This window comes from Mya arenaria, chromosome 11 (genome assembly GCF_026914265.1).
Source record: "Mya arenaria isolate MELC-2E11 chromosome 11, ASM2691426v1".
Taxonomy (NCBI): domain Eukaryota; kingdom Metazoa; phylum Mollusca; class Bivalvia; order Myida; family Myidae; genus Mya; species Mya arenaria.
Window position 1 is genome coordinate 61577673 of NC_069132.1, and position 23030 is coordinate 61600702.

General features: G+C 33.1%; 2 protein-coding genes across 5 annotated transcripts in view; both read right to left on the reverse strand.

Moving 5' to 3' along the window:
• LOC128208904 (structural maintenance of chromosomes protein 2-like) overlaps window positions 1-22273 on the reverse strand; it is a 32228-nt gene extending 9955 nt beyond the window's left edge. The window contains exons 1-9 of one of the 4 annotated variants that reach the window (XM_052912601.1): window positions 22251-22273; window positions 14657-15686; window positions 14247-14309; window positions 12712-12774; window positions 12426-12488; window positions 11244-11306; window positions 11002-11064; window positions 9683-9745; window positions 9407-9469 (exon numbers count right to left, since the gene is read on the reverse strand). In XM_052912601.1, the coding sequence (XP_052768561.1) occupies window positions 9446-9469; window positions 9683-9745; window positions 11002-11064; window positions 11244-11306; window positions 12426-12488; window positions 12712-12774; window positions 14247-14309; window positions 14657-15568 (1314 nt within the window). In that variant the 5' untranslated portion in view covers window positions 15569-15686; window positions 22251-22273 and the 3' untranslated portion in view covers window positions 9407-9445. The other 3 variants (XM_052912599.1, XM_052912600.1, XM_052912602.1) reach the window with 3 other exon arrangements.
• Window positions 1-22495, reverse strand: part of LOC128208903 (centrosomal protein of 128 kDa-like) — an 83473-nt gene extending 60978 nt beyond the window's left edge. The window contains exon 1 of the mRNA XM_052912597.1: window positions 22375-22495. The gene's annotated coding sequence lies outside the window, so the exon portion shown is untranslated. The remainder of the gene's footprint in view (window positions 1-22374) is intronic.
• Window positions 22496-23030: the final 535 nt, after the last annotated feature.

The window sequence follows — 23030 nt, forward strand, 5'->3', positions numbered from 1 at the left end:
AGGAAGCATGTCTTTTCGTCTTAATTTCGTAAATCGTTTGCTAACACGTACCATACAACTGGTTCAAGTATTTACTAGGTTCAAGTATTCCACATAGAATTATACAAAGCACAACATTTTCAAAACAGTCGGAAAACGGAAAACAAAATGGCTACCTTTAAAAATAGTTTCCAGCATATTTTTCATATTAAGCGAGTTTCGACAGCCAATGAAAATGGCCCATTTTTCAAATCCTATATTAGGCGAGTTTTGTAGCCAATCTAAACGGAGTAAACTCAAATTAGGCGAGTTTTGTTGATATTGGCCGAGTTTGGTCGATATTGAGCGAGTTCTAGCATATATTGTCTTCAATTGTCTGGTATTGGTACAGCAATTGTCTCTGTATCTCGTCAAATACGTAATAGTTGATTAGTAATAATCGGTCCAGCCAACCCCGGGTAAAATCCCCGCCATGGGGACGAACTGGTGGTTAAACCCCAGACAAATGCCCCGCACCCCAGAGACTCTATATAAGGCCCAATCTCCGCTAAATTTGGCGCATTGACAAAACCACCGCGAACAACCAGCCCTGCGGGGGCACCTGGAAAGTAAAATTACGGCCTTTTCCCACGGCTATCCCCGGTATACCCCCAAACCTGGGGGGGGGGGGGCTTGGTTACGATTGACTGGTGCACTATAGTAAAGAGTAAAGGACAATTATATTTCAGTGTAAATCACTTGTAAATGGGATATATCAGATTAGCACAAATTACAAACTTTTTTTTGTATTTCAGAAAGCATCCGTGCCACCTGGTTTTTGACATAACAGCAATACAGGTTTTGCCATATTATGTATTACTGGAGGCAATAAGTTTGAAAATAAACCGGACTTTTGTCAAGGTTACCCTGAAATAAATTGCCAGTATGTTACTTGCTTTAAGCTCTGTGATATTAACATTTGCTTAATATGACATCATGATCACTGTTTATTTCAATATTGTGCTCCGATTGGATTAGCGCTACACCATTAACTATTGATATAGATGTTCCAAATATCAGCTATTCTTGATCGTATAAGCCCATTGATATACTGTTTGTTTCTTTCCTAATTGAATTTCTTTCATACCGTTTTTGGTGCGGCTTTGAGATAATATCATTTTCTAATGAAACTGCTGACTTGTATTGGTCTTTGGTCTATATTGTGCATCTATTCGCACATTTTGCTCTTTTAAGCAAACATACATAATTGCAAACAAGTATCAAAACTAACTACACATACATGTATGATACAGAATGATGTTTGATTTTAAATAGTGTGCATATGATTTTCAGCTAATGAACAAGAACAACATCCACTTAAACAATCACCGCATCACAATGAGATCCATATCTAAAAAAATATTACTTCTTTTCATTAATTCATAATATTAATTATTTATGAATATATTCAATTATTTGAAGTTTATACATTGAACAACTTGGCATTTCTGAATGCAAAAGAAAAAAAGGTGATCGGTTGCATTATGATTAGAAACCTTTTCCCTTTATGCATTAAACAAAACGCCTAAATACACTCAAAATGTCTTAAAGGGACCTAACACCAGATTGGCACCAAAAATATTTTTTATGTTATGTTTTTTATATCAAATCTCAGGACAATTATTTAATAAGAGTGCAGCTTTAAAAACACTTATTTATTGTTTATTTTTATAGCCAACATGTTTGCTGAAGCCACATAAGTATTTTCAAGGACAAGAACAAATGCTGATCAAAACGTGGTCTTGTGATGGAATTCCATACCGGTTCTTGGCAAAGATTTCCGAGAAAGGAATATCCTCTCCAAGTAAGAAATAATTATAAGTATGTATGGTTTTAACGCTTTCAAAATGCATCAAGGTACTCAATTAGTTGAGATTAAACTTTGAGTTTTTAAAAACTGATTGCAAAATGTCCAAAAGACTATATATATATTTAATAGTTTTGTCATGAAAATATTTGAATTAATGAACTTTCTGCATATTTATCACATAAATGCCTACATAAAAGGTTGTGTATGCCTCAAATGAGTGTTTACAGGCATGTTTTATACTTAAACAGTAGAAACAGATACTTTTTATTCTGTGTCAAACACTGATTTTGTGTCTTGCTTGCAGATTATGGTGTCCCAATAAGCTCCAGTTACAAGTAGCTGCGGCTTTTCGCCCTTGGCATCCAGGAGATGCAGATTTGAATCCAATAGTTCAGAAGAATAAAGTAAGTTAACTCTATAGTACTTGTTTGTGTGTAAATGATTACAAAGAGTGAGATTTATTGCAAAGCAGCTATAAATAAGCAACTTATAGACAATGGTAAAGTGCTGTACTCTTGATTTTAGGCCAAATCTAGTCTTCAAATCAGATACTTAATGCATTTTTTTAACTAGGGCATATTAATGCTATCGCTGCATTTTCTACATCATGTAGCCACCTCATACATGAAAACACTAGCGGTTGTCATGAATCTTTAGGTTTTGATGTGGGGTTTTTTGCCATTTCTTTTGTTTCGCCATTTGTCCCGGAAGCAATCAATTGGGCATATAGTGGTGTTTTGAATGTCTATAAACACATTATCACTTATTTTTATTGTTAAACTGAACATTTCTGTTACCTTGGACCAGAAAAGCATAAAATTGACAAGTTGAGGGATTTCAGTTTGGCGCTATGTCATTTTTTATATAAAACGCTAGGCCGATAAAGTGGAAAAATCTTATTTTGCTTAGAAAAAATATTATAAGAGTAGGCAGGCAATTTTTGTGGTGCTGTTTTATAGACTTCATTGAAGTTACAAGGAGACTTTTACTTGGTCAGATTATTCCAATGCATGAGGAAACAATGGCTCTTTAAAATTTTGCGGATAACCATTTGGTGGAAATGGTTATTTCTGCCTTTTAAGAAAGCACCACAGGTGCTAATACTAATTCTTTAAGTGTTTAGGATATCATTGCCAAACTTTCAGTATGTGTTGCATACAGCCTGAAATTGAACTATAGGGATTTTGAAGTCTGTTTAAATTGCAAAAATCATTATATGCAACGACTGTTTTGAAGAGAAAAGCCAGGTTAGTGTTTATATGAAATATATACTAAAATAATTGTGGTCTTAAGCCATATTTACATACTTTTAACAAAGGTGATTTTAACAAAGGTGACTTCATTTGTTAGTGTGATAGCCTCTTCATCTGTGTCAATGTGAACAAATTGTGTATTACTTCAATTTGGTGTTAATCTGTTTCAGATCAGGATCCATCACTTCAGTACCGTATTCACCAGTAACGCAGGATACCAGATTGGCATCTAGGATTGATCTCTTTAGAACTGTATTCACCAGTAACGTTTTTTTCCAGGATACCAGAGTGGCATCATGGATTTATCTCTTCAGAACCGTATTCACCAGTAACTTTTTTATCCAGGATACCAGAGTGGCATCAGAAATTGATCTCCTCAGTACCGTATTCACAAGTAACGTTTTATCCAGGATACCAGAGTGGCATCAGGGATTGATCACTTCAGTACTGTAGTCAGCAGTAACGTTTTATTCAGGATACCAGAGTGGCATCAGGGATTGATCTCTTAAGTACCGTATTCTCAAGTAACGTTTTATCCAGGATACCAGAGTCGCATTAGGGATTGATCACTTCAGTACTGTATTCAGCAGTTACGTTTTATCCAGGATACCAGAGTTGGCAAATGGGACCGATCATTTCAGGTCCCTAGAATACCAGAGTGCATATTCGATCTGGGATTGATGACCTCAGTAACGTCACCAAAAACATTTAAACTAAGAGACAAGAATTGCATATGCATCTCAAAGTGTTCTCAAAAGAGCATCTTAGGAGAGGGCTGGTCTTTCATTTTTCTTTATTTGTTGACCAATGCAGGGCTAATTTGTCTATTTTTTTACTTGCAGGTTATTCCCTTATCACTAGATCAATACATCATGGTTTATTTCAGTCATCTGGTCAGTAAGCCACTAATCCCTTGCCAGGGGGGCAATTAACTTTGTCTAGAATACCGTGCGTTGTTAAAATTAAAACTAAGCCTAGTACGTTCTGAACAATTAAGTGTATTTGCAAAGGATATAGTTTTAAACTGAATGAGCTAATGAATGAGCTAATGTTAGCATAATTATTGTACATTCTTGTTCTAATTATGTTGCGAACTGTTAAACTGCTTTATTGTGAATATATTACAAGTTTACAACATATATATATATGTTTGTTGTAAGCTTGTTATATACTCACATATATATACTAACCCTATATATATATCTACTTAGGGCATTAAGGAGACCCTATATATTTTACGGCATTAAGGAGATTATATATATATATATATATATATATATATGTAAGTGTGCCTACTATAACACCTATGTTCCCGATCGGAACGGAGCCCAAAACCTTCATACAATTGCCCAAAGCCCATTGCGCGGACTTTCTCGCCTATCTCTTCATTTGATTTAATAACATTGAAATCTACATTAGATCTACAGCATTGATTATTCCACATAAAACGACTAAATACCATTAAACAAGGACGATACTTTCAAGTTTCAAAGTTTCACTCATGTCTTCTCCTAATCGCATTAACCCAAAATACATCTGAATAATGACAGATCAGGTTGGTTCACCAGTCACAAAAGCAGCAGTACCCGTACGTTATGGACAAAGTAGACATCGTTTAAACAATTTGGGACAGCATCAACATCGGATAAGCTATGTTATTGCTAGAGAACTGGCTTGTAATACTGAGCCTTTTTTCTGTTACGGTAGTAGGCTCGAGTTTTGTATAATTGTCCGCCTTTTAAATGTAACACCATTTTTCAATAAAAGTTCGTTCAACATTCTACAACCATTGTGTCTATTATTATATTTTGACTTCATTTCCATACAAGTTTAAATCCTTTAGTAGCAACAATTGATATTAAGTAAATAACACTGAATCATATAGATATGCATACCTTTTATCTTTTGCTATGAATGTTTTGGAATTACTTTATTTACTTATCAAGGACAAAGTTTTAGTAATGAGTTTACCAGATGGTGTTTTTCAAAATGGTCGTTATAATGTCGCAGACTTTGGTGAAAGCCTTTACTTGGGCTATATAAGACAACAACTATTGGTAGAGTCACTTTGGTTTTGCAGGCCAGATCGCCCTTTACTGTGATTGTTACAAACCAATGATTTGGCGGGAATTAGTCATATGATCATTGGTTTCACTGTGTGCAAAATTCCATCTTATTATACCTCACGTGACCTTCCCATGTTAATTTCTCATTTACCCATCATGGGCAATTTTGTACTGTCACACACTGACAGTACCGTTTTGACCGGTTGACATGATACTGTCAAATAGCACGCGCGTCTAAAACTAGGCATTTTTGGTTTCCCAAGTCTGAGGTGTTAAGCGCTTATCAAAATGTGTTGTAAATCTGGTAACTTCCGGTGTTTGCATTATTTCTTCATATGCAGCAAAATGACAACTTATGAAAACAAACAATAATAACAGAATAAATTAACTAAACTTTGAAGTTATGTAATGGTGAAACATCTTTATATATGTATATAAATGTAACTGTGTTCGGTATAATAAAATAAATATTGCATGTATATCCCTCATGTTGACAATATGTACTGTCACACTGGAAGCCATGCAATATTTATATAATGTTTTACTTTGAATGGTTATGTAAGTACCTATTTAAACACAAGGGTCAGTTTTTGTTTGCATTCGTTGCCTGTGTATTTGTTGTGGTTTTGCAATATGTTAGAATGCTCGTTCATCTGTACTTATCTATTTATCTATTTGTGTAACGTATTTCCGTCATGTGTGCACATCTTGTATTGGAATGTTTATGGTATTTCTACGATGTGTTTCTGAAGTATATTTACATAACTAACAAATGTCGGTTTGGTTTACAGTCGATAATCGACATGGACAAAACAGACACCGTGAGAGAGTTTGATTTGTTTTCGTTTTGAGTGTTCAATTACATGCATTGGTTAGATCAAGGTAATGTGATGTGTTGTGTTATGTGCATTGCTGTTTGTGATGTTTGTAAAATATAACTATACGGTTTATTTATTATATATTGTTATGTTTTATAAGTTTTAGCAATTAATTTTATCTGCACTGCACGTTATTAACATGTAATTGGAGATTGTTAATGACTGTTACGATATGAAGACAGTTTAGCTCACCATTATGAACTATGCTATTATTTCAATGCTTATTAGTGTTGACATATATGTATATATTTTCAGAACGTTAAACTCTTTGTATGAGATTTTTGACTATTTAAGTGTATGAAGTTGATACCGATAGCAGATGAATATCGTTGTGTTGTTTTTTCGTGGTATGTATAACTGCAGAGATGAATAAAACCTCCGACAATATTTGATACCTACCCTGACCTTGAGATGATCCTACTTTTGATATTGATATCTAACCTTTTCACATATTTCAGTAACTCTTGTTCAAACCCCTTCCTTGTCTGAATGCAACGCGGCAAAACATTAGCGAGTTCTATACAAAAAGACTAATCCATGTCTTGTCTTGCACGATATAACCCATTCCAATGGCTCACTAATCTTGACTACCCTTTCAATCTTCAAAACAAATGATTGTAACAGGCAACACTTTGTCTGAATTATATAGGACGTGTTTAAATCGTTTCAACTTATCACACGGTTCCTTCTGAATTTGTAGTCGTGTAAGGATAATGTAACGAAATATATCAGTGTGGATAATGATAACTATTGTATTGTATAGAATAAAAGCTAAATACATGGGGCCAGGTTTCCGACAAAACTAAGACGTGCACATATTTGACGCCTGTTATTCAAAATTCCGATTTTACAGTTTTAACAAGAGTCCAATCAGGTGGCCGAAGAGACTTTTCCATAGTTTTAGTTAAAAAAAGTATCACAACACCAGCTTAGTTGAAATTATTTTTTAACGATCTACTTTGGTCCTACTGGCGTGTCTTATATTTGTAGAAAAACAGTATGCACAGTGACAACGACACATCCAGCGGATAACCAAAAAGCATGTATACCTATATACTCTCACAAAATATTATTTATTTCATCAAAAAATATTTGACATTTGGTGGGCAATGCAGCAGCTCATAAAACGTTAATGGTTTTTACTAAGCATATGATTTTCGTCAAACAATCTGTTATAATCGGTAATTTGAATATGAAAATGAACATAGAAAAGCAATGTTTTGTATACTGTATTTATAATTGTAAAAACCTTTATTTTAGCAATTATTAGATACATTACCGAACGATTGTTACATCATATATACAAAATTGTCTACATGCTCGATTAAATGGCGACAAACGAATCCACACACATGTACGAAAAATAAATGTACCACAAATTATAAAATGTGTATAATACTGTATCATGCTTTCTATTGACCAATGATATAATACCGCATTCGAACGACCAATGACACTTTTACAAGTGTGTACTTTTCTTTTTTTATACCTGAACTGGTGACTCACGGACCGTTCGAAGGCGATGATCCCATATTGTATTGACTGGTAGTGTTTAATGCACTGTCGTTTGTACTTTTTATGTGTCACTATCGTAACGCATGGCAGGCCTTCGCACTTCTCCTTTAAACATGTATTTTATTTGTATGTTGTGTAGCTGTTGCTAAGTGTATGTTAGGCCTCACAATTTAGCCTTTTAACAGGGCCTTTTTTGTTTTATTCGTATTTGCAGGCCTTAGCGTTTTTGCCTTTAAACAGGGCCCTTGTTTGTACGTTATGTCTCTCGCTAAGTGTATGGTAGACCTAGGTATTTTGCCTTTTAACAGGGCCCTTGTGTGTACGTTATGTCTCTCGTTTAATGTATGGTAGACCTAGGTATTGTGCCTTTTAACAGGGCCCTTGTGTGTACGTTATGTCTCTCGTTTAGTGTATGGTAGACCTAGGTATTGTGCCTTTTAACAGGGCCCTTGTGTGTACGTTATGTCTCTCGTTTAGTGTATGGTAGACCTAGGTCTTGTGCCTTTTAACAGGGCCCTTGTGTGTACGTTATGTCTCTCGCTTAGAATATGGTTACCCTAGGTATTGTTCTTTTTTAACAGGGCCCTTGTGTGTACGTTATGTCTCTCGCTTAGAATATGGTTACCCTAGGTATTATGCTTTTTTAACAGGGCCCTTGTTTGTACGTTATGTGTAACTCACTTCGCGTAAGGTAGCGCTAACACTTCTGTTCCATTTTTTGCCACTGGGCTTTTCAGGTTAATATTCATTACATCCAGGTTTATCGACAAAGAGCGAAACGATCAGCTATTTTACATTTATATTAGAGTCAAACACTGAATATTAAGGTTTACTTGCAAACACAATAATTGTTACATAACCTGACTAAGCAAAAGTTATCAATTTCTCAAAAAACAAAAGCTGTATCAATTTGCTCATTCAGTGAAAATTACAAATTGCTCATATGGCCATCTCAAAGTTCAGAGTTCTCAAAAAGTAGTCTGCAGTTCTTTTTTCATAAAATATGTAATCGTTTTTTAACTCATTTGAACTTGTGTTAATAAAGTTTGCATGGCAACATATTTCCTCTAGCTAAATATGCGTTATAAAGATCACAAGACATGAAAATGCCAATATTTAAAGAAGGATGTATTCAAAATTTATTTCGAATTGCACGGGTCAATTTATATGTTATTTGTTTTACCAAAATATGATTTAAAGGTGCAATATTCTCAACAATTTTTAATCTATGAAACATATAAATGTTCAAAGCATTATTAATTAGTAAGCTAATGAAAACACTTCCTACATAGATAACCATGTCGACAAGCATTATATAATTTAGGTTTAGTAATAGGCAAAAAATCAAAAAAATCAAATGCGGAAAGCGTCCAAGCAATCATTAATACCAGTTCCTCATTAACTTGCTTGTCTAACATTTTCCGGAGTATTAAGATTGTTGTTCACTAGCTGTATCTGATGGCAATGCAAGTTATTCAAATGAAATGATAATTCAAATAATGCTTAGTGAATTGAAATCAATTATAGTACATATACCGACGTTTAATTTGATTTATTAACAATGTTTGTATTTATTAAAATATCCCCTTTTCAAAATTATCTTGGATATGTTTTACAAGTTTCAGATCATCACACGGTTCATTTCTCGTCTGGACACGTGTTCGAATATCTTATATGGTTACTAGTTACAGGTTATGTTCACTGAAATATTCTATAGGATGTAATAGACATTGGAATATGTTCAATTGAAGTGATATTGATCGTTCTGCTCTGGGTGTTGAGCGTCATAAAGCGTCATCAATAACTTCTATTTGTCAAATATCTTATTTATAGGTTTATAGGTTTCTGTAATAAGGTTTATCTTACCTTTTCAGATTCCTCTATGCCCTGTTTCGCTTTCAATAATTATTGTTCGAGTATCTTTCTTTTCTGAAATCGTATAAGCGAAATATTAAGTGTATGGGTTGGGTTATATTGTCAGTACGCATATAATATTGCTTTAATTGCGAATTCATATAATTGAACTAAACAAAATGTATCCAATACATTCATTTCATTGCAAGGACTAATGAACACGGTTGAATATCCCTGAATATATATGTATGATAAGATTTGTAATTATGTTTAGATAACTGGTCTCACCTTTTCAGACTTATCTTTGTCTTGTTTCACTTGTTTCAGCTCATCACAACAGGCATTCATTGTCTGTAAAGATATAAATATAAGCTAAAATAAGTATAAGTATTAACAGTGATAAATATCATCATTATATTACAAACAAATAAAGCTTAAGAACAGAGTCGTGTATGAGCAACCAATTAAAACGAGCAACTTTCTCCGTCTTTAATTCCTAAATCCTATTAAATAGTAGTGATAACCGTTAAATCCGGTGGCCAAGATGTCGTAAATACGTTTTTTTATTGTAAAAACGGGCCAAAACAATTAGATTATGGCTAATTTAGCGCGTTCTATTGAAATAATTTCAACCTCTGAAATAATTGGAAATAGTGACACATACATCATATCAGCAAAAAGATGATTATAAATACATAGGTTAAGTGTATTTTTATATATACACTACATATAACCCCTGAATCCAGATTTTTTATCGACCTGTACTAAATCAAATATGTTAACTAACTTTGCAGCAAATGCAACAATTAAGTGACTGTTTAAGACTTTGAACTGTTATTTTGATTCACTTTTTTCATTTATTAACTTTTCAATATAGTGCAACATACTTAATTACAAGTGGGACAATGAATAAGAAAATAAACATAGCAAGTTCTACTGTGTATATATTTTATTTAAAGCAAGATTGTATTTTCCATTGTAATAACAAATATAAAACTGTTTCACCAACGTTGAACTTTTGTATTGATTTGCATTAAATTGTCATAAAGTGTTGCTTTACGGTCGTGGATTCGTCATGCCATGTTGCAACTTGTGTTTGAGTACCTTTCTTGTCTGAGACAAAAGATGCAAAATTGGAAGCATAAGGTAATGACGTCTATAACAAAACATTTTATTGATTTGCAGGCAGATTAGTTGTATATTTTAAGGCATACAAAAACGCAGACTGCCTAAAATAATTCATACACTCGTACACTTATACACACATTTGCCTTTGCCAGGACTACTGTTAAAACTTTCCCTATGTGTATCTACGATACCATTCATAGTATATGTTTGTTAAAGTATCATTTAAAAATTATCTTATTCATGATTTACTTGTATCAGCTCATCACATAGTTCATTTTTGTCCTGAATATGTGTTCGAATACGAGTCATAAGTTGCGTTTACTACAAAAAAGTATCTTATAATATGCATATTTGAATATGTTCGATTGAGGTTGTATTGCCCGTTCTTGTAAGGTTCCTGAGCATCATAAAGCGTCATCAATAACTTATATTTGTTAAATATCATATTTATCGGCATTGTATAAAAGTGTTTATCGTACCTTTTTCAATTCCTCTATGTCCTGTTTCGCTTTCTGTACTTCTTGTTCGAGTATCATCTTTTTCTGAAGGCGAAACATAGAATAACAGCGATGATTTAATTAAGAAATTATATATTTGACTAAACACAATGCATCTAATCAATTCGTTTCATTGCAAGTACTAAATTAATTTACACAGTTGGCCATACGTGCTATTCCTGTTACGCTAAGATTTATTATTATATTTATATAACTGGTCTCACCTTTTCTGAATTGTCTTTGTCTTTTTTCACTTGTTTCAGATCATCACAAAGTGCATTCCTTGTCTGTAAACATGGGGATAACTTGCTTAATTAAATACAAGTATCAATAACAATAACTATCAGTATGGGCCATAAGGGCCAAAAACAAATAAGATGATGGATAATTTTAAACGTTCTACTCCGGTTATATTAACCTCGTCTCTGTGAACCTCTGAAATAATTGGAAAGACATAATGAAATTGGAAAGATATAATGAAACAAATCCATACAATGGTGAGTATATATGCCCATATTCAGTATAACATGTTTTATAGACATATTACCTCTGAGAGCAAACTATTTGTCTTAATAAAACTAAATAAGAAGCGTAACTATAATTGCACCAAATGCAACAATATAGTGAATGTTATAGGCTACGGTTAGTTTTTATTATTTTTTGTTCATTAATTGACTTTCCACAATAGTGTGCAACAAACCTTATTACAAGTGGGGCAATAAATTGGAAAATAAACATAGCAAGTACCATTGTTTACATATTTACTTTGGAGCAAGATTTTATATAATATTGTTATGACGAAAAGTCAATTATTTCACTTTGTTGTCATAAAGCATTTATTTTCCTTTTCATTATTCTTCAAACCCTGTTTGTTGCAACTTGTTTCCGAATGACGTTCCTGTCTGAGACATAATAGGCAAAATAGGAAGCATATGGTGATAGCGTTCTTTAACAAAAATCATTACATTGATTTGCATGCAGATTTTAAGACATGCACTATCGCAGACCGACTAATTACGAAACAACTAAACTAAATAATACACTTGAACGCATATACACACATTTGGTTTTGCCAGGAATACTGTTATTACTATCCCTGTATAAATGTACGATACGAATCATAAAATATGTTTGTAAAAGTCTCATTTTTCCAAATTCTCTTTATCATGAAGTACATGTTTTAGTTCATCAGATAGTTCTTTTCTTGTCTGAATATGTGTGTTCGAAGAGTAGTTATGTTTACCCAAGTATTCTATCGAATTTAACAGGATTGAGATGTGTTGGATGCAGTTGATATTGTCCGTTCTACTCAGGTTATTGAGCGTCATAAAGCGACGTCAATAACGTCTATTTGTCAAATATTTTATTTATCGGTGTAAAGGACTGTGTAAAAATGTTTATCTTACCTTTTCAAATTCATCTATGTCCTGTTTTGCTTTCTCTAGTTCTTGTTCGGATATTCTCCTTTTCTGAAAGCATAAAGGCGAAATATGTAGTAAGTGGTTTGGGTTATTTTGTCAGTACACATAATAACGGCAATGTTTTTATAAAAAAAAATATATAATTTGATTAAACATAATTTATCCAATAAGATCGTTCCATTGCAAGGACTACTGTTAATGGTTGACTAAACGTGCTATCTGTATATGTCTAAACTAAGAATCAGAAATATCTTTATATAACTGGTCTCACCTTTTCTGAATTATCTTTGTCTTGTTTTACTTGTTTCAGCTCATCACAAAGTACATTCCGTGCCTGTAAATATTTGAATAATGAGCTAAATTAACTACAATAATCAAAAACGTTAACTATCGTCATATAAATACAAAAAAAGCTAAAGACCAAGGACCAGTTTCAGCAACTTTCCCGGTCAATCATTCTAGAATCCAATTGGTTAGAAACAGTTACCTCCGGTAACAAAAGGGTCGTTAAGTAGTTGTTTGTCCGGTTAGCGCAGTGGTTAGTGCACTCGCTTCTCAACAAGGCGACCCGGGTTCGATTCCCGGCCTGGGCGCATGTGAGTTTGGTTAGTGGTCACCAAGCCGGACAAGTGGGTTTTCTCCGGGTTCTCCGGTTTCCCCCACAACACAAGACCACACTCTCGCGCAACATCGTGCCAACGAGAGTGATTAATATAAGTTGTTATAGCTTGTTTCACAATCGTTGTAAATTAAATAAAGTTTAAACTAAGTAGTTGTTTTTTATTGTAAAAAAGGGCCATGAACAAACAAGATGATTGTTAACTTTAAGCATTCTATTCAGGATATTCCAACCTCTTAATTAATTGGAGATAGCGACATAATAAATCAAAGCTGCACAATGATGATTATAAATACACAAGTAAAGTATAACATGTTTTAAATACATCTTTATCTAGCCAATACTATCTTACAAGTGTTACCTAAAATTGCGGCCATGGCAACAATGTAATGAATGAATAGCAAAATATTTCATCAAGGATTAAATGTTTGTATGTATTTACTTTATGTTGTTAAACACCATTGATTTTTATGTTGAGGAGTCTTTCAAGCTCTGTTGCTACTCGTTTTCGAATACCTTTCTTGTCTGAGACACCAGAGGCAAAATTGCAAGCACATGGCAATGATGCTTTTATTAATGATAATATTTGTAGATTTATAAACAAACACATACACAGACAAACGTACATAAATGAGAAAAAGAAACACGTTATATTTAACATCAACATATTTTAGAATAAATAAATGCAGTTTAGTAAACATACCTAGTTTTTTGTATGCACTGTGCTGCTTGTGGATATTTGTGCTGTTCTTCCATGTTCATTGTTTGTGATTTTATGTTACATGTCTTTGGCGTTTCCCAGAGCCATTAAACCGGGTTTATGTTTAAACTGTTTGCTCTACTGAGCTTGTTTCTCTTACTTTTTGCATAAATATTAACTGCAAGCATTACCTGATCTTTAAAACACAGCAATGGAGTAATGCGCTTTAAATGATATTTCAGTTAAGCGGCTAAAGTTTTGGACAATAGTATAATATCTAATAACCAAAAGAAATAACACACTTTACTTGATTTAACCAAATGATCAATGCAAGCGTATATTTCACAAAATACATTATAAAACTATTCGAACAGCGTGCATTGATGTAATGGCCCCTATCACGTAATAGCAATTTACACTACTTATGCATGTACTGTGTGTTTAAAGAAATATTTTTAAGTACAATGCCGGGGAAACTTTTACAAACCTTTTCTGACTGATCTAAGTCTTGCTTGAGTTGATTCAACAGTGCAGTGAGCTCCCGCCGGGTCTGAAATTAAACATCCAAACTATGAACAGAACTTGGACCTGTAAATATTATGGACGGTTTAACAGGTATTTTCCAACAGAAACATACTTGGTAAATACATGATGTTATTATAAACAATGCTATGCATTTGTATATAATTCGACATTCCAGGCTAAAAACCATAGTTGAATTGTATGAATAAATCAAGCATTAAGTGCAGACTAATTGATATTCAAGAGTTAGAAATTACTTCATTGATGTTACAATCAAACCTCTTGTTGATGGTCAACTTGCAGTTTTGATGAAAAGCGGTTGGTAAGAAATAATACAGTTTAAAGTACTCAAGCAGCCGATATCATACGCGATACCTTGTTTATTTTTGCAAGTGATGCAACAACATCGTTGGCAGTTCCATCGTCGCTCCCAGTAACTTCTTCTTGTTGTTCACAAACTTCCTCCAAATCCTCAAACACGCATTTAAGAATAACATTGTTTTCTTTGAAGTCGAACCCTTTAAAAGTGTGTTTGTATTTTATTTCCTTTAGGTGGGATCTGGCATCCGAAACCTCTTTCTCAAAATGTCTGCTCATTAGGTACAAGTGTCCAGCCATATTATTGTCAACAAAATCATCAATTTTACTTTCCTCATCGTGACACCACTTGGTTTTCTCATCACACATTGTAGTAATATGGGAATGAGTGGTCAAGTTTTCGTTATGTTTCTCCGTTATTCCATCTCTAATGCTTCTTGTCAATTCATCTACACGTTCTTTAAGTTTATTTCCTAATTCTTTACTTTTTTGCACACATTTATCAGCATTTTTCGTGTAAATCTCCTTACAGTGTTCTGCTTCATCCTTCAAAATCATAATTTCATCTTTAACCTCCATCAACAATGACTTCATTGTGTTGACTTTCTCGCAGTCAATGTTAACTACTTCATGCAACAAGTCAACGACTTCTTTTGCACAAGGAATATGTTCCGAATGAAGACATCGACCGCAAATCATGGAATCATGAATATTGCACAGGAATATTGCCTTCTCAGTCGGATGCTGCTTACATCTTTCTTCTGTGATGTCCCATAATTTGACATTTGGATTTCCTGAACTATCCGTATGCTTTTTGTTAGCCTCATGCATAATGACAGTATGAGTTTGAAACATCTTTCCTGTCTTGTGAATATTTACACATTTTTCACCAACGTATCCACAAGTTTGGCAATATCCAACTGCAATTTCATTACTGCACATTTCACACTGAATTTGCTTTGATGCCATGTCAAATGCTCATGGAAGTTTAATATATAATGAATTAACCCAAAACGTTCGATGTGAGTTATTGTTTTTGGTCAATTAATTGTTTCTTTGTCATCACTTCATCGTCTGTTAAGTATGACTGAAAATAAAAATATGTAAATGATAAACACCATCATGAGAATTCAAATAATAACAATACGTGTGCTATAAAGCCAACTGCAAGTAACGCTGTCAATGACAACAATTATTATTAAGACATTAACGCCGTGCCAATTACAAAACCAATCTCAAATCATGACGGCTTATTATGCGTTCCTGCTTTTTGAATATTAGACTGTGAAACGAACGAATCTATCATATTTCTTTTTCATGTAAAATTACACCCAGGTTTTAGATATTGGAATGATACGTATGAAAATGGCATGATGGAAGAGTATCGGTTATACTTTAAATAAATTGTTGATCAATTAGTACAGTTATGATTTAAACAATATCTTGTCCCTAACATGTATAGCATATACCCAACGAGCATCCTGTTTGTAGCAAGCTGATTGTATGTCAACGTCCATAACAAATCGCATCTACCGGTAACATAGTATTTATAGCAAGCTGAATGTATGTCAACCCCATGAGATCAAGGGACGGAGAATCTATAACAAGAAGCTAACGAGATTCACAAAGCAGCAGCAGTCAACATACCTATACTTACATATCTAATCTCGATTATGTAATTACCAATCGCGTTATTGACAGAAGGAAAACGCATCTTGCATAAACTTTCGATATGCCTGTCAAATTTGTTTGATGACGGAGGAATTTAGCCTGTTCATTTGGATCAATGAATGCAAATCTAAATCAGTGCGTTAAATAAATAGTGCGTACATTTTAGTTATAAACATAAACACAAAATGGCATGTTAGATTGAAATGTGCTGGTTTTAGGGGAGTAGAGTAATTTTTTTTGCAAACCGTACTCAGGGGCAATTTAAATGTAAATATTATAACAATATCTGCATTATGTGTTTGTGTAAATGTGTTGATGTTAACGGGAATGGTAATTAGCAATTTTCCCGTATCTATTTCAACATATGTATTATGTTTGTCTAGATTGAAATAAAGAGTTAACATTCAATCAATATGACGGACTCCTTTTACACAATAGGACATACACTGATATTTTAAGTAATATAACTAGATGTATAACTTTTTTAGTTATACCGTGCGGTTATAAGTATGCTCAGGGGCAAAGTAAATGTAAAATATTATAAAAATAGCTGCATTATGTGTTTGTGTTAATGTGTTGTCGATTGATGGATATGGTAATTCGCAATTTTTTCTCGTATCTATTTCAACATATGTATTAAGTTTGTCCAGATTAAAATAAATAGTTAACATCCAATCAATATGACGTTCTCCTTTTACAAAATATGACATACATAATATTTATAGTGATGACAAATTATCGATATTGCTGAATGCACTGGCAAACAGGTAGTACCTATATTCCAAAAAGTAAATGAAACATACGTCTGGCTGGCAATTGTCCATGCCTTTACAATTAGTCGAAATAGTATATGTAACGACCTAGTTTTTATCATAATTATTCGGTTACGTCATTTGGTATCAATTATAGCCATTACAAGCAATCTGCAAGCGGTCTTTTTAATATAGCAATACTATGACTAACATCAAAACGTTAGCAAAAGTCATTTTAGTCGTCACAGAATATTGAATCGTATTTAATGACTGGATCAAAAATGTTAAAAAAAAAAAAAAAATGTCGAATGAGTAACTATGATTTCAAATATTAATTCCCTATGATCTCCCTATGGTCTCTGAAGACCGGAGAAACCAAGCTGCATTGTATTTATAAAGCAAATTACTTCCTTATTTAAATAAGATCGCCTCTTTAGCTTTGTTACACTTAAAACATTTGGATATCATTATTTAAAGATGCATTTATCTAAATATTGAACACACTCCTAAATATACATTTTAAACATATTGAATGTAATTAAGTCTCTAAGGCAAATGAAAGCATATCAAAATAACAATACAAGTAAGTAAAAGCTAACACTTAAGCCTCGATCGTATTTAATGTAACAAGACTTTTACTGAAATCCAAACGTAAGCACTGTAGGTAACATAAGCCATCCAATAAAGTGAATATAACTTAAAGCATGAATCTAAAAAGTTCAAAAAGTGTATTCATGGATTGAATAGTGTGTATTTCAAAATTGTAAACATGATTACAGAAAACCGAGGTCAACCAACCTGCATTGTATTCAGAAGCAAATTACTTCCTTGTTTAAGTTAAATCTCCTTTATTGTTCTGTTACGCTTAAACACTTATTTGTCATCATTTAAAAAACACATTTATCTAAATATTGAACAAACTCCCGAATGGCCTCTTTCTATAAACCTATTTAAATAATTATTAAGGATAAACACAAGCAGGCATATCAATGTAACCAACTGACGTTAGTTACTACAGGAGCAGCCAACAGTTTTGTTAAACGACGATATTCACTGTCTGCATGCCACTAAAGGAATATTTCAAGAAATGATATTAACCACTTTCAATAGAAAACAGCTTTTATAAAGGGAATATCTATGGTGTGGTAGTATGGATTCTTTATTTATTTCATTAAGGGACATAAGTCTAATAAAGATTGTAGGTTTTCGAAATAGATCGTGAAAAGTATAAACTTAAACTTGTTTATTTGTTTAATTAAAGGATTCCTGCTTTGTGAGAACACGGATGAAGAAAAAAAAACAATGAACAAGAAAAAGCAAATGCCTCAGATGCAACGAATAGAATTGAATATTGATAAAATGTGTATGTCGGTTATAATAATGAAGTGTTTGAGGCCATTCAATCGAAAAATCGGAAGATGAAACCCAGGACATCGAGCGCCATTTAAAATAGCCCGAATAATTTAATCACGGCTTATTCTTGGTAGCATAACTCATATAACTGTCGGGACAAAGTGCTATTAACAGCAAACGTAGATGTTGCATTATAATTTTGAAGTCAATGGACCGTACATTTTGTTTGCAACGATTAACAATTATTTGCAATTGTTATGAAAATCAAATGAAAATTAAAAACAACATTATAAACACCATATGGTTTGTATTAATTATCTGTTGATTTTCGCTTTTACGTTTGTTTTTGCTTAGTCAAAACATCGCGTTATAACACCAATGGATCTGAAGTATCTGATCACAAGTGTCCGATAACGGACGACTCAACAGTAGAGGACGCCTCAACACCAGAGGACTACAATATTGTATCTGGAAACGATACAAATACCATTGTGCAATTTATCTGGATTTTTTTTGCTCACAGAGACAGATGCATTTTGATCCAAATAAATAGTTAATTCTTGTGTGTTTTTCATTTTGGTCGAAATAAGAAATGTACAAGATTTACTCTCCGTACAATGGTCATTACATTTCTACAAGTATAGCCAACAGTCATATATATACAACGATTTCCTTAAAGTAGAACTGAACTGATATTTGACATTTAATCATTACATAACGATATAAAAGATTGATAATTTTCAAGTTTGATACGATATGTTATTCAGTTCAAATCATTTTCATAAGCTGGCAATTTTGTTACAAACTACCCCCTGTTCCGCATTTTCTGAAAAACTCGACTGACTTGCGTCCCTTGGCGTTGCTATTCATGCGTAGTTGCTTCCCTTGGTACTGCCTCTCGGTTTTGATAGAGAATGAAGATGAAACGGGAGCCAGTCAATCGACATATCAACTTCCGCGTCCGCGAAAATTCAGTAAAAAAACATGGACTTTCCGAGGTTTCCAGTCCACTTACATGGTTTATCACCAAAATAACGAGTAAAACATAATGGATTTTGCTTAATCTTCCGAAGTAGACGCTTTTAATTTGAAAGTTAACAGAAGAAATGGAACGAATCAATAAGTTCAACCAAGTCAAACACAGAAAGTTTGAAACAGTTTCAAACTGACGATAAATCCTTTGTTCCTGAAAAACGGCTGAAGTCTGAATCTGTCAATAATTTAGTGTACCAGTATCAGTATAATATGCAGGGGCGGTTAAACAATTTCAATTGGGGATCGGTGTGTTAGCCCAAATAGGCAACAGCTTTGCCTCTGTCCAATCCACTCCTTTGACCAGATTTGATGTTGAAATGACCAAGAAAAAAATTGCCAGCCATTAAAAATTAAAGCACTTAAATTCTCATGAAAAACTTGGCATAACAGTAGTGACACGCAAAACGATGGAAATGCCAAGCTGATTTAGTGGCAGTCATTTGACTGACAAATGGAATGTCGTGCTATGTTACAACAAAAGTGGCTTTAAAAACCTAGGTATTTATCGATGGAGTACTATCAAAGTTTGTATTTAAAGAAAGGCCATCTGTAACCGTCCGCTTGACTAAAGAGTAACATCCCTTTTATGTAAATTAGTCATGGAGTAGATTATTTGCTAAGCAAAAGTTCTCAAATGTCAACTGAATTTTACATCAAGGTTAGCTTGATAAAACCTGCACAAAATGTTAAATCATTTAGCAGAAACTTCAAATGTATGCATCTATTTATAACATTAATTTTGCAAAACTATCTTTTGTGAAATTTGCAAAGAAGCGCATATGTTGTTCATTCTAAAGGTGAGAGAACTTCATCTGAATGGTTCATGCTGGCTTTGACCAGACACATGTATTCTCTACATAGGAAATTGGTGAAATTACTACAAACATCTGAACATGATTAGTATGCCATGAATGTACTATGCACTGGCAGTTCCAAACCAGTGCATTTGTAGTCTATGGGATGCTTAGTCACAATCTGCCATTCACGGAGTTATACAAATTAACTAGATAAATTAAGGTAAGTGTGATACGATTTCAAAGAACAAAGTCATGTGGAAAGATTAAGGACAAACTTGCAACTCTAGAGTTTAAACATCATAGTGGTCAAGACATGTTAAAGCTGCACTCTCACACGTATAGCGTTTTTACAACTTTATTTATTCTTTGTCTTGGAAAGAGCAAATTTTTGCGTTGGTATCAGCAAACGATCACGATTAAAGATTGCTGACAAAAGATCAGATCATAGAACTTCATATTTCCATTCGAAAATTCATGTTTTATGACTTAAATGGTTACTAACGGTTTAAGAAAAATGCATTAAACATCAATTTTTGAACTTAAATATAAAAATCCGAGATCATTTTTTTTGTCAGCAGTCATATAACTAGTTTCAGTGCATTTTTCACAAAAATTGGCTCGTTTCAAGAAAAAAATAAGAGGTTGTCAAAACGTTCAATCTGTGAGAGTGCAGTTTTAATTTTATGATATGATGATAAATTTCGTTGATTAATGCTTTTAGCCCAGATCTAGATAATGTCTTGAAAAAACATTATTCACAATACTGATTTTCCATATGAGTATTCCATGTATTCATGAGCATTTTATGATGTTGACTTATTTAAGTTGATTCATCTTCATGATATACAATCAAAATAATACACAATAAACAATATAACTGATAGTGATACTTGTTTTTATACTTATATTAAATGTTGAAAAAGATACTGATATAAAAATATTGCATGTAATTGATTTTCAATACTCTAAGTACTGCCTAAACTATAGGCAGAATGTCATGAATTACAGAGACATTATACTTTTTACAAACTTGTCAACTTGCAAGTAGGACCAGCTAAAAATATCAAGCGTTTTATATATTTCAGACAGCATGAACAACAGTTATACAGTTAGTACAACATTGATCGAACAGCTCCCCGCAAAGGGAGGTGACCAGTGCTCGTACGTTAGCAGACGTGTTGTCTGCTTCGAGTCTATCTTGATGTAAATATTGATTAAAAAGCGTTTTTCGTAGTATTTCTATTGTTTTAAATTTATATTTACTAGTAATAGCTTCAATTCTATATGTTTGTTTTAGTTACACAATGTTGATGAGTTATTGACAAATTTATTGTTGCGAAAACACTGTTAACGCGATAGCGAAAGTAGAATTCATTTACAGCAAATAGCCAAGAGTAAAAATCGAAATCGAAAGTAGATGTATTTTCGAAAAGTCCACATCAAAAAGGTCTCTTTTTAAAGTTATCCTTTATTTAACACATTCAACGTTTTTGCTTAGGGGCTAAGTTTATTGATATTCCTTTATTAATAATACAATGAAAAGTACAGGGCGAATTGTTACTTCTCTAACTTCTTATAACATTTTGCACCCTCAGTTTGCTCATTAGAAACTTAGGACTAATGAATTTGACTCCGGAAGCAGACTCGAGAGTGTTTGAAATAAATTGTTAGCTTTCTGAACAACCGAGCTTATAATGGTTTAAACGAACCAACCTGAATAATATTCAGAAGCAAATAACTTCCTTGTTGAAAAATTTACTTTCTCTTTTGAAGGCTTAAAACACTTATATTTCATCCTTTAAAGCACATCTGTCTATACACTGAACACACCAAAATATATTCTCCTTTTTTAACATATCGAAAAAAAGAATTACGTTAAAAACACAAGAGCAATTTAAAAATACTTCACCGAAACTAATACTTCTGCATCGATCTTATAATATAGATAAAATGCTTTTACTAAAATCCCAACGTTTTCACAAGTCATTTAATTGTCACAGCTAGCGAAATATATTTAAGTTTGAATTTAAAATGTAAACAAACTATTAGTCATCAATTGAAAAGAGTGGAAGCCCGGGGAACACCAACCTGCTTTATATTCAGAAGTAAATTACTTCCTTGTTTAAGTCAGATCTTTTTGATAGAATGATACACTTAAATCACTTACTTGATATCGTTTAAACACACATGTATCCAAACATTGCACAAACTCTTAAATATTATCTTTTTAAAACCTATTGACAATTATTCTTACGGTTTAACACATCAATATAAACAACTGAGGTCAATTGCTTAGGCAGCAGTCAACAGTTTAGGTAAGAGAGAATAATCAGTGTCTACTTGACGTCATAGGAATGCTTTTGATATTTTACAAAGGCTTTTGATAGTAAACTGCATTTGTATTTATAGTGAGATCGATGTAATTAATTCTCAATTTTAATAATTACGAGTTTATCTCTTGTCAACCAGCACTAACGCCGGCTATACCCTAATGCAATATTGATCAAACAGCTACCCGCAAAGGGAAGTTGCAATTGCTGATATGAACATAAGGTGTTGTCTGCTTCTAGTCTATTCTGCTGTACATTGACTTGTTTATCGTAATGCTTTTAGTATTTGATAGTACAGTATTGCTAGTTATAGTTTGTACTATACATGTTTGTTTGTGTAACACAAATCTGAAGATTTGTTCACGAATTTGATACCAGTATATCGAAAGTGTAACTTTTGTTTACAGCAAAAAAACAAAACAAGAATGTAAACCGAAAGTAGACGTATTTTCTGAAAGTCGACCTTATAATTTTCTAGTCTAGTTTGTTTAAC